The sequence below is a fragment of the Anastrepha ludens genome, chromosome 2 (genome assembly GCF_028408465.1).
Source record: "Anastrepha ludens isolate Willacy chromosome 2, idAnaLude1.1, whole genome shotgun sequence".
Taxonomy (NCBI): Eukaryota; Metazoa; Arthropoda; class Insecta; order Diptera; family Tephritidae; genus Anastrepha; species Anastrepha ludens.
The window spans coordinates 60,756,474-60,768,575 of record NC_071498.1 but is presented as its reverse complement, the minus strand read 5'-3'; the positions used below and the strand labels follow the sequence as shown (position 1 = coordinate 60,768,575).

General features: G+C 40.9%; 2 protein-coding genes across 2 annotated transcripts; both read right to left on the bottom strand.

Annotated features, from left to right (window-relative positions):
* Positions 1-1,676: 1,676 nt before the first annotated feature.
* Positions 1,677-8,991, bottom strand: LOC128871586 (uncharacterized). Its single transcript, XM_054113448.1, has 2 exons — positions 8,911-8,991; positions 1,677-4,024 (listed from the first exon to the last, which is right to left on the bottom strand). The coding sequence occupies exon 2, from the start codon at positions 3,719-3,721 to the stop codon at positions 1,916-1,918; it is 1,806 nt and encodes a 601-aa protein (XP_053969423.1). The 5' UTR covers positions 3,722-4,024; positions 8,911-8,991; the 3' UTR covers positions 1,677-1,915.
* A 174-nt stretch (positions 8,992-9,165) lies between these two features.
* LOC128857803 (methylcytosine dioxygenase TET-like) lies at positions 9,166-10,575 on the bottom strand. Its single transcript, XM_054093575.1, has one exon. It carries the CDS (start codon positions 10,058-10,060, stop codon positions 9,221-9,223), a length of 840 nt encoding a protein of 279 aa, XP_053949550.1. The 5' UTR covers positions 10,061-10,575; the 3' UTR covers positions 9,166-9,220.
* Between the last annotated feature and the right edge of the window lie 1,527 nt (positions 10,576-12,102).

Sequence of the window (12,102 nt, the reverse complement as noted above, 5' to 3'; positions counted from 1 at the left end):
CCTGTTGCTCCAATACTGACGGCTTGACTATAGCCTTTAAAAAGAACTTACACGAATTCGGCGGTGTGGAAATGAAAAACCCAGCGGGTAAATGCCGCTTCAAATGAACCAATTGAATGTCATGCTCAAGTAAAATTAAAGCATGATATTCCAGCTGATTAGCTCACTTGTGTAATAACTGTCACGGAGGTTAATATCTACTCCAACAGCCAAGGGGCAATCAGGGCCCTGGGCTCAATGATGGTGTACTTAAAACTGGTTGCGGAATGACTTCGATATAAGACTCATCTGTGTACCTGGTCATAGCGACATTGCAGAAAACTGCGAGGCGGATAAGTTGGCTAGACAAGGGACCTGTGATGTTGTTAACTCGTGAAAAGGGGATTGGAATCCCGTTGAATACCAATGGTCTGCTTCTGGAGAGGTGGGCTTCGCGTCAACTCAGCGAGCGCTGGGCAAGTGGATCAGAGGCGTTGGAGGGATCTTCTGAGATTAAGAAATTCTCAGCGCTCGAATTTCGTTGGTGCCTTTGCAGGACATTGGTCGCGAGGTATACATACTGTAAGACTCAGCATCACTCCGAGTTCTTTTTGCTTTCGCAGGGCTAAGACTTAAGACTATACTTGGAAGCGGCTAACCGCACCGTATATCAGTTGTCGTCTTTAAATACATATCCCAAAATTTTGTTGGAAAATCAACGTGGTTTTAAAGATACTTAAAATTTTTTTTTTAATCATACCAAAGTTCAATGAGCTATAAAACCCCATACTCGAAATTTTTCTAAAAATTAGTTGTTTAAATATTTTTTATTATTAGCCAAAAGAAAATGCTTTTTAAAATAAAGGAAGTCTAAATTTATGTAATGTAAAAAATTTTATTTGGCATTCTAAATCGTTATTAGCTACAACCGCCCTGCATGTGTCTCACTATCTCAAAAGGTACTAACGAAATGTGAACGAATTGTGATACAGAAGTGGCGACTGTCCCTTTACATGTATTTTACTATTTTCATTGTAATGCTGCGGGAACGATGGCATACTGCCTACGGCCTAGTACATGGAAATGTTAGATACGTATACCGAAAGCATTGCAAATAGATTGAGCTGAGACTACTGGTGTATAACAAATGGTTAACGATTCGACAGTCCATGACTGGTATTGCCGGGCTATGTGGTTTTCTTCACTATTACTAGCTCTCAAGGAATTTGAATTTTCTTGATTACATAAAATATTTACTAAGTATTTGTAGAATAATTTCTTTAGTAGATATTAGCTTTTATTTTTGGGTTTTTTTTTGGCCGTTAGGTTGGGATCAAAATCTTGGTTGCAATAAAGTGGTCTTCACTGTAAAATGTATTGGTATAGTTACATAAAATATTTTTCAAATTAGCTGTGAAGTATTACTTACAATAAACATTAAGAATATATTGTTAATAAATTAAAGTTTTCAACTCTCAAAAAGAGTGCTTAGATATATTTACAACGATTTGGCTTTGATATTAATTTTTTATATTAGATTTAACATTAACTTTAACACTGTTTAATAACTTACTTGCGTAAGGAATTAATGCTTTGGTTATAACATGAGTATGCTAACATAAAAATCAGTCACATTTAGAAATATAATTTTTTTATGTTATATTTAAATAAATTACAGTAAAAATAAATGCGTAAGATTTGATTGCATGAAAACATGGCTCAATAACACTGGCAAAATTAGTTGATTACTTAGTATTAATTAGTACAATGACAATACTGCTAAATATTTGTATCTATGTATATAACTAACATTTACGTTGGGTATTCTGCAATTTTCCTAAAACGCTACGATTTCAGCAAATGGTAAGTTCAATTATCTTCCGCGCGCTTCAGCAACTGCAACTTTCTTGCTTTTACTCACACTGATTGGCTGTGCTTAAATTTCCGCGCTGCCACGCAGAAAGCTGCCATACTCATTGCGTTCGCTACGCGTCGTATCAGCGCCAACGCCATGCCCCCTACTGCTGTCGCGATTCTGTTTGTAGCTGCGTAATGCTTCCTCTCCCGCATCGGCCACTTTCATTACTTGCCCCAGCATCGGCGGTTGCTGTTTTTTTGGCGTCGCTGGTGCCGGATACTTACGACTTGCTGCACGCTGATAACGTCGCGCTTGTATTGCCAAATCATCGAGCAGCAATTCATTTGACGATTTAGTGCGCCATTGCGATAGGTGTGGGCGCGGTGCGCCATTTACAGCATTCACGCCGCTAGCGCTGTTCGATTGCAATTTCGATGTGATGGGTGGCGCCGGTGCGGGCATTTTTTTCTTAGCTTTTTCTTTGTCTTGTCGCATATGCAATTGACGCACAAATGATTGGCTTAATGTGGAGCCGCGTAGAAAGTCGTCATCTGCCGCATCTGCATCGTTGCAAACCGTACGCTCGTCGGCGGCTTTGCCTTCACCTACTTCGCGATAAAGATCTAATTGTGGTGGATATTTGTGCAGAGCATGCGTCATCTGTTCAATATTCAATTGATCCTGTTTCAGTAGACTGTCCGACGATATTTTGGTAAACGGACGCTTCACTTTGGTCTGTGTCGCCTTGAGGCGATCGAAGAGGTTATGCAGCGTGGTGGAACGTTGCTTCTGTTTGGCAAGCGGCATTATGGTATGTTTACGCTTAGTTGATGGCGTTGACAATTTTATATCTATATTTTTTATTGAAGGCGTATGCGCTGTTGCTGTTAGTGGCGGTGGTGGTGGTGGTGGTGGTGCTTTTTTCTGTGCGCCTACTGCTATTAGCGGGAACTTCATTGGCGTGTTGCCAGGGCAGCCTAGATTGTTGATTTGGCTTGCGCCAAGCGATTTGAAGACATCGTCATCCAGCTCGCTAAGACTAACCATTTGCTCTTCGCTATTACCAACATTGTATTCTTCTTCGTCATCGTCGGCGCCGCTATAGCCGGCGAATATTTCATCGAAAGCGGCATTTACAATGATTGCCTCATCATCATTTTCCGCGTTTAAATCGTTGCTGACACCAAAATCGCCATCTTCTTGGCTGCCGCGCAGACTATTATAAGGCGCATTTCCCTTTGCATAACCACCCATGCCATTACCGCTGTTCATCGTTAGCTGCAATGTCGGCGCGTGCCCTCTACTTGCCAGGGTGCCGAAGAGATTTTTGCGGTAATCGTCATCCATATGACCATATTGCTGCGCCAAGTCATCATCACCATTTGGAGAGCGCGTCGCGTTCGCGCTACGCAGACTCAAAGTACGTTGTCGTTTATGCGGGCTACCATCAGTTGTAAGTGCTTTGCTATTACTTTCGATAGCCAGCGTTTGTGCGCTATAGCTATTGGCAAGTTTTTTGCTTGCCGACGTCGCGGGCTGCCGTTTCTCACTCTTATCGGCATGGCTGTCGAAGGCAGCTAATAGCTGTTCTTTACTAAGTTGTATGAGACGCTGGCGCGATTCGTGTGATTTACGTTTGAGTTGATGGTATTTACTGTTACTGGTGCCGTGCTGAGAAGCGCGTGAAGCGTGTGTGGGCGTGTCATATGTGTATGTGGTCGTGTGCACGGCGCTAGTCAGCGTCGGCATATACTTACTTTGTCTCAACTGCAGTTGCTCCCGTTCCCATTGCTGTTGCTGCTGCAATGCCCAAGCGCGCTCTTTGGCACGCTCTTGATCAGCTAGTTTGCGCTGCGTGGCGAGGGTTTCGAAAGTGTGCACCATACTGCCGACGTGTGAACGCACCTCTGGTATGCCCAAGTCACCGCTAAAGAGATCGCGTTGATGTCGTTGTTGTGCTGTTAATAGTTCGCCACCACTGGCGCGCTTATTGATCGTCGTTACAGTGGTGCCTTTTTTGTAAAGTGCACCAGCTGAGGCGCTGGGACGAAGTGTGCCATGTGGACGACGACGTTGTGGAAAACGTTCTATAAATTCCGTCGCCTCTCGTTGCCAAAGGAGTTCACCATCGAAGGAGCGCGTGGCGGTGATTGCCTTTGTTGTTGTCGTCGTCGTCGTTGTGTTCGGCTTGAATTGCGTATGCAATCGCGTGGTTTGTTTTGTTGTTGTGTAGGCATATAGTGTATGTTGTTATGTTGAAGAAGTGTGTGTAGTAGGTATAGGTGTTGTAGGCGTGCCCAAGCGGCGAACATGAAAGTATTCCATAACGTAGAAAAATAGCAAATTAAAATGGAAGCCAAAGAAAAGGTAGCGTAAAAATGAAAAGTGACTAAGAAAGCGTTTTACTTCGTTTTTGCAAAAAGAAATAGAATAGGGCACTCAAAGTGCGCAATAGATTATATAAAAAGTTATGAAAAAACTATATAGTTTCACATAGTGGCACATAGTTTAAGTTCATACTTGCTGTATGTATGACTGGAAGTTTTTAAATACAACTCTATTGGATCTTCATTGAGATCGGGACATCTTCAAACGTTTTCTCATCGAACGGTGTACACTTCCTAGTTCTGTGCTGTGCTCCCTGTGTCTTGAAGCCACTCGTTGCAAGTTTCGAAGCTTCGAGCTTTCTGATAAATATTCATCAATTTCATAGGAATATTTTCTATTTTTATGGTATTTGACTCCTAAGATTTTGAAGATAGTTTGGAAAAAAATTGTTCCACTTTCAGTCGAGTATTTTGAAAGAGTTTCACCTTATTGAATTTCTGTGGAATCTTGCAATAAACCTTAATGGTTCCATTGTCACTGTCATCTACTTGGAAGTCTAGGTTACTACATTTTCTCTGAAATATGCCCGCAGACTAAGTCGCGCTCGATATCAAGCGCTGGGTAACTGCAGAAACGCGCTCAGGCCAACTTAAGGTGTTCAGCGATGAGGCCGATTGTTGGCTTAATGGCTACGTCAATAAGAAAAATTGTCATATTCCGGCTAAAGAGCCATTCAAGAACAGCCATTATATCTATTGAAAGCAACCGTTTGGCGCGGTCTATGGGCTGGAGGAATCATCGGCCCATATTTCTTCAAAGACGAAGCTGGCACCAATGTAACAGTGAATGACGCACGCTATCACGCCATGATAAATGATCTTCTGGTATCGGAAATTGAAGCTCGTGATCTTCACAACATTTGGTTCCAACAAGACAGAACAATGGATTTACTGTCTCGCCGTTTCAGCGAGCAATTTGTCTCTCGTCTCGGACCAGATTAACCACCAAGATCTCGTGATATCATACCTTTGGACTTTTTTGTGGGGGGTATGTAAAGTCTAAATGCTTTATGATAAACCAGCTTCGGCTGAGGCATAAAGTTATTCAGGATATACCGACCGAAGTCTTCCAGGGAGTCATTCGAAATTGGTGTTTACGGATGGCCAAATTACGTCGCAGTTGCGGCCAACATTTGAAAGGGATTATCTTTAAAAAATAAATATCATAAGTAATAAACATTGGCCAATCAATTTGAATTTTCGTTGTTTTGTTTCAATATAAAATCCGAAATTTATAAATTGATCACCCTTTACAAACAACTTCGAAAAATATCTTACTTAGAAAACTCAAAAAATGCATTAAATGTTAAAAAACTAGAAATTTTAAATTTAATTAATTCTTGCGCCATTTTGGTCCTCTGAATCTATGCTCCATCTAAAAACTAAGGGGAAAACCACACAGGGTGTCAAAATATTTGAGGAAGTAGTAGTAGGATAATAATATCTTGCCATATGTCCACAGCCGTTAGTTTGTTGACTCATGTCTCATTGAGAGACAAGACTCTTTTGCTTACTTCAGTTCATGCTATTATCTTCTTAAATATTTTATCTTCTTTTTAGCATCCTGTCAAAAGGTTGTCGGATCCATTGAGAGCAACTTGAAGAAACAATAAAAAACCTATTTCTTACCAAATTTATTGAAACTTCTCTGCCGTTTGCAAGTTTCATGGCGTTGGCAGACACGAAATCACCATAAGATACCTTCGCAGAATTGGTTGATGCAAAGAAGTTCTTTATATGAGTAAGAAATGTGATCACTGTAGTGCTGCGTTGTGTATTAACCAAACAAATATTTTATTATAAGTAAATATAAATTGCATTTTGACTTTTTTCGTATGGAGTTTCACCAGACATCTTGAGGACCTGGACTTCGCCGATGACATCTGCCTCCTCTCTTACAAACTCTCTGACATGCAAGCGAAGGCGGACAAAGTACATGTCAACATCGCCAAGACCAAGGCTATGAGAGTTAACCACAATAACGCAAGGTAAATATTGGCTGACGGATGCCCGGTGGAATTCGTCGAAAGCGTATGCTACCTCGGCTGCATCATCACGGCAGATGGTGGAGCAAATGAAGATGTCAACTGCAGGCTAAACAAAGCAAGGGCATTCGGGCGAATGCATAAAGTATGGGGGAGTTTGCAAATCTCCAGGCGCACTAAACTACGAATGTTCGGCTCATGCGTGAAGTCCGTATTATTGTAAGAAAGCGAAACATGGCTGGTCTCCAACACCATCAACAAATGCCGACGCACTGTGGAGATTGGCGAACGAGGAACCCATTCTTAGACAAATCAAACGCAAACAAAAGCGATGGATAAGTCACACATTGAGAAAACCACCAGATAGCATCACGAGAATGGCACTGGACTGGAAGCCGCAAGCCGCGGAGCAGTGGTCGACCAAAAACACTTGGAGAAGGTCGATGTTGCGCAAACTAGCAGATGCCGAAATCTCATGGGACGGTATAAAAATAACAGCACAGAACCGTGTACGATGGAAGAGTCTTGTCGAGGTCCTATGCTCCCGAGAGGAGTGAGCAAGGGGAAAACATGTAAATTGAGTGAAGGTTTGATAAGCTCTTACGCCAGCTAATCAGATCAGGCTGAAAATGCATATGGAAATTAAACTATTAAGTAATTAGTTGCCTTCAGATTAAATACAAAATTAATCAGACCTATGGCCCTAAAAGTATGAATTTCGAACCATCTCCTTGACGAGAGAACTTAACGCTTGTTAGCCTGTAATATTCCTCAGGCTGCTAGAATTTTTGCTTTCCTAAACAAGGTTGGGTTAGGTCGATTTGGTTGACTAGCAGTCACGCATAGAGTGGTTCGGTTCATAGCGATACCAGTTGGAGTTCATTAGTTATGTGTGTTGAAATAGTCCATCCGCATGGTGTCTGTTTCTATTGCGACATTAAGAAGACATTCACAACCTACTGCAACTCCAATCTCTCAAACTGTAGTCCCCTCAAATATTTTAAGTGTGTCTTGAATAACGCAGGACATACGCAAAGGCGTTGCTCCATGGTTTCGTTTGAGCCCCGCTCCCTACATTTCCTGCATTTCTCACTGCCCGAGATTCCTATCTTGTAAGCATGCGCTGCTGCTGGGATATTGCCCTATAGCACGCCCATCTGAGTTTTACACACTCTTCTCCTTTGTGTTGGTATAAATGGAGTACGACTGTGATCGTCTTATTTACACATGAACCTTTCATACCTGCAAATCGACGGACTTTTCCATCTTGCCCCGAATTTTTCAATCATTCTTTCGTCTGATTCGTTGTATACCGACTCGTATTGACTTTTGTATTTCGATAACAAGATAGAGATACCCCGATTTTGGCCCGTCTATCTATCTCCTGCTCTGAAGAAGGTTTTTGGACGTTATACTAAACGATGTAGTTGCTGTAAAGGCTGTCTGACTATCTCTGTAATGGTTAACCTTGAAGTCGGTCCCACTAGTAGCACAGACTAGGTCTGCTGCCTTTTCAGCTGCGAAAACATCAGCCTGGAATAAACTGCAGTAATTTGGAAGCTTATACGACTTGCATAGGTCTAACTTTGGACACTATTCACTAGTCATTTTAGAATCGTCCGTTTTAAAGTTGTATTGTGTTTGAGCTAAAGCCCTTACGCCTTCCTTCTTTTTCGATAGTGATCTTGCATTTTTTTCCGCTTTAAAAACCGGAGCCATATAGTCTAGATTGCTTTGGTTCTGGTTTTCTTAAACAAGAGCTTAATAAAAAAATCGTCGAAAAAAACCGAGTTTTTCAAGCAACAAATATTCTGAGCAATTTTATTGCTTAAATGAAATTTTCACAAAATTACTTCACGTAAGAAAATTATTGCATTTGAAAGAAACTCTGATATTACTTATCCAACATTTTATTAATATTTAAGATGCAAGAAAGGGAGCTTTGTAGAGCTTTTAACCTACTATTAGCAAATCTCAAATTTTCTTGACTCGACTATATTTTAAATAACCTTGGGTAGAAGTTGAATTAAAAAAAGCGTTTGTGTATCTGCACTTTCGATAGCTTTTCAGCTTTTACTAGATTAACAGAGTTTTTTATGGACTTGAAGAGTTTTGAGCGCTAATTGTATACACCAACTAACTAAGGCGTAAAGAACCGAAAAAATTATAGACAAAACATTGTGTATGGTTTTCTAAAGAAGCCCAATTTTATAAGTAGCACCTCAGTAATTTGTGTGTGCGTCGATGAGCTGTTTGGGCTTTTACATTCAAAAAATAGCCTTGTGTGAGTTTGCTTGCCCCTAAGCTTCATTATAAAGAAGCATCTGTGTCTCTTGGTTTGCGAAAACTACAGAGCTTTTGCGAGCTTTTGGGGGTTTTTGATAACTTTTACTCGCCGCATAAAGTTTGGGCGGGATTGAGGAATTTCGATCGCTAGAAGAAAGGAAATATAAAAGAAAAATTAATATCAAATATTTCTTTCTCCACTCGTGGACAGATTTTTGGAGTCTGCAGCAGAAAGTGGCGTCTTCTCTTGTAGCTGCCACACGCTTTAGCTATATTCGTAAATTATAGAACCACGTAGAGAAAACAAAAATGCTGAGAACATTTATATTGCTATGCATTACAATAACAATTCACAGTGTTGGAAAACGACAAATGTTGAAAAAAAAAATTAAAAAAAACATAAGAAAAAACTTACATTTTATACTGAGTGGAATGTTGCACCGCATGGAGCGCACGTTTGCTTTTGTGGGCGTGACTGTATTGTGGTTATGTGCAGTTATACATAGAAATATGAGTGTTTATGTGCAACATCTATGTACCATGTGTATATGTGTATGAATGTATTTTGTGGGTGTACACAGGTACGTTGCGCGACGTGCATAACAAAAATGCCACGCAGCACGACGCTGTTCACATTAATGCGTGACAACAACAAAACATATGTGTGCGTGTACGTGTGCGCGCTCTTGAGACGTGGCTGGGTTCGTATGTTGAGGTGCAATGCTCTAATAGTAATTATTGTCGCATTGCATGCTCTCACTGGAGCTCGAGTATTGACTTGTTATTGAATTGGCTTTACTTATGTTATTAATCTGTGCTGTGTTGTTGCTGGCGACGCAGTTGTTGTTGTGCTTGCGCTCCATACCGCCACCGCGACCACTTTTGCCAGCCTTCTCGGCTGCTGGTGGTTGCTGTTGATGCTGCTGCAATGAGCGACTGCTACGTGATTTTGCAGGTTTTTGTTGTTGTGTCAAGTGCTGTTGTTGTTGTTGATGTGCACTCGCCTTGTTCTTGTGCGTCTTATTGCCGCCACCTTTACTATGCTTCAAACTGTGATGATGATGCTGTGGCTGATTCAGTGAGCGGTGCTGACCACCGGATTGATAATGTTGCTGTTCGCTAGTTTGCAGCTGCTGCTGCTGCTGCTGTTGTTGATAGTGATTCAATGTGCTATTGCTGTGATATAGTACGGCATCGTGCGTGGAGCCATCATTGCTGCCGCTGCCACTACCGCTAGCGCTGCCACGTCCATAAATCTGGGACTTAGATTGGCTGCGATATAAATGCAGATTGGCCACACCGTAAGGATCGAGACTGTCGAAGGTTTGCAAGTAGTGCGGACTAATTTGATTGTAGTCGCCAATACAACCCGTGGCTGAAGGGGCAGCACCAGCGCTGCGTCGATCCAGTGTGTTTGTGCGCTGCTGTGATTGCTCGCGCTGCTGGTGATAGCTATGTCCATGTTTGTAGTGCGTTTGATTGCGTTCGCGGTAGTCCAAGGAGTTGAAGTGATGCGGCGGCGGTGGCGGCGCTGGCTGGAATGTCGACAGGGAGGACGTGCACATGGCCGATGATAATGCAGATGCAGCCGATGGTGATGCGGATGACGGCAGAATAGTGGTGTGGTGGCCGTGGTGTGCAATGTAGCCCAATGACGTGGGCGGTTCAAGTGTGAGTGGGTGTGGCAAAGGTGCGGGTCTGTCTGTGTGATTAAATTTATGATGACCAGTGTGGTTGTTGATGTTGGTGTTGGTGGTGGGTTCGTTGTTGCGACTGCCGCACTTAATGGCTACAAAGGATGTCGGCAATGGCGGCAGGGGTGGGGTGCTTGAGCGCGCTGCCAATAAGGTTGATGGCAAAGATGTTGCTGCCGTTGCTGCTGTTGTGTTGGAGTTGCTGCCAGCGCTGCTTTGGTTGCTGCTGTTGCTTGTGCTGCTGTTGTTGTTGTTGTTGGTAGCTGTGGTGGTGGTGGTGGTAGTGGGTGTGTGGTGACTGGTGTGGCTGTTGTTTTTGGTTAAAGTGGTGGTGGTGGTGCAGGTGCTGGAGAGGGTTGCCAGTTCGCGCTACGCACCGTGATGGTTGCCAAATGTGCGCAGCACCGGCACACTCTGCATGCCGTAGCAAAACAACAACAATCCCCGGATGGAATAAGTTTTGTAGGCGTGTGCATAAAAGGAATTTGTTTTTGAAAAAAAATCATAATTCAATTTTTGTAACGATTAAAGTGGTACATATTTACTTTTTGTCAAAGTTAATAGCAGTTTGGAGTTTTTTTGTAAAAAAGTAAAATAGCCATAAGGGTAAATAACGATGTAGAAAAATACATTTGTTTTTCGTTTGGGTTTTTTTGTAGATAATAGCAAATAAATCAATATACATTTTAATACGAGTAGTAAACTTTCATAGCAGTATTTTTTTTCTGATTTTGCTTGCTTTTAGTTTTTCGTTCTGGTTAAAGATGTAGTTCTAGTTGTTGTGATTTAAGTAGTAGTAGTAGTAGTAGTAGTAGTGGTAGTAGTGGTAGTAGTAGTAGCAAGTAGTTATTGTTATTGCAATAGTTGTAGTAAACGCATTTGATTTGATAATTTCTGTGAAGCCAATAACTAAAATAGCAATTAAAAGCGATACAAAAGTGAAGCTTAAGAACTGATAAATTATGAGTTTGAAAAAAGAATGGCGCTAAAAAATACTCATATGTAGGTAAGTGGTGAATGAAATTGCGCTAAAAGTGCTTGACTGTAGATTGTTTGCAAAGTGAGAACACCATATTACTACTCAGTGTGTTTTCTTCAAATTCTATGCTACTAGCTGCTTTAGGAATCGACGAACTACAGTGTGTACTAAACACGTATCTTTCGTAAGAAGTTGTAATAAATAAACAAAAAAAGGTATAAGTACCACTTTTACATACATACGTGTATACGACTGACAGGTTATGCAAGTTGTAATAGTGTTAGTAAGTTGTAGTAGTGTTGCCTATTGAAACTACAGTTCTAATCTATAACAAATAAGTACTATCTACTTAATTTTATACATAAAGAGAGTTATTTTTTGGAAAGCGTTATCAATTTATGCATATAATAAAATCGTAAAAAAATGCATGAAAAAATTACATATAAATATTTACAATAATTAGAAACAAAAAGAGCGAAAATCGACGTTTTTTATGCGCTAGTTTGAATGCTAGTAAATTAAGAGAACTAGTTTAGCCTTTTCTGAGTTTTATCATTAATACTATTACCCGCTATGTTAAAATTATACAAATAATTCTGTAAACTACATCATCATTTATTTTTTCAGTTATTCCAAAACTCCCTGTTTACTTGTTTGCAGATGTAAAGGGCAGTTTCGTGTTAAATAGCATGTTTCTTTAGACAATAACAGCTAATGCAAAGAAATACGCTGCATTACTTGCTCTGCTGTTTGAATGCTGTTTATTTGCATTAAATGACTCACTGCAGTTAACAGTGCTGTTACGTTTATAAATTGTCCAACGTTTCCAACGGCATGAAGTAGCTGATTGTTACTTACATTTGCGTTTTGCTGACAACAGGTAACTAACAGAGCTTTTCTCATTTTTCTGTAAAGAGAGCCATCCGTAACTTGT

Excerpts from the sequence above, each read along its gene's own strand:
- LOC128871586 (XM_054113448.1), bottom strand. The coding sequence starts at position 3,721 with ATGGTGCACACTTTCGAAACCCTCGCCACGCAGCGCAAACTAGCTGAT.
- LOC128857803 (XM_054093575.1), bottom strand. The coding sequence starts at position 10,060 with ATGTGCACGTCCTCCCTGTCGACATTCCAGCCAGCGCCGCCACCGCCG.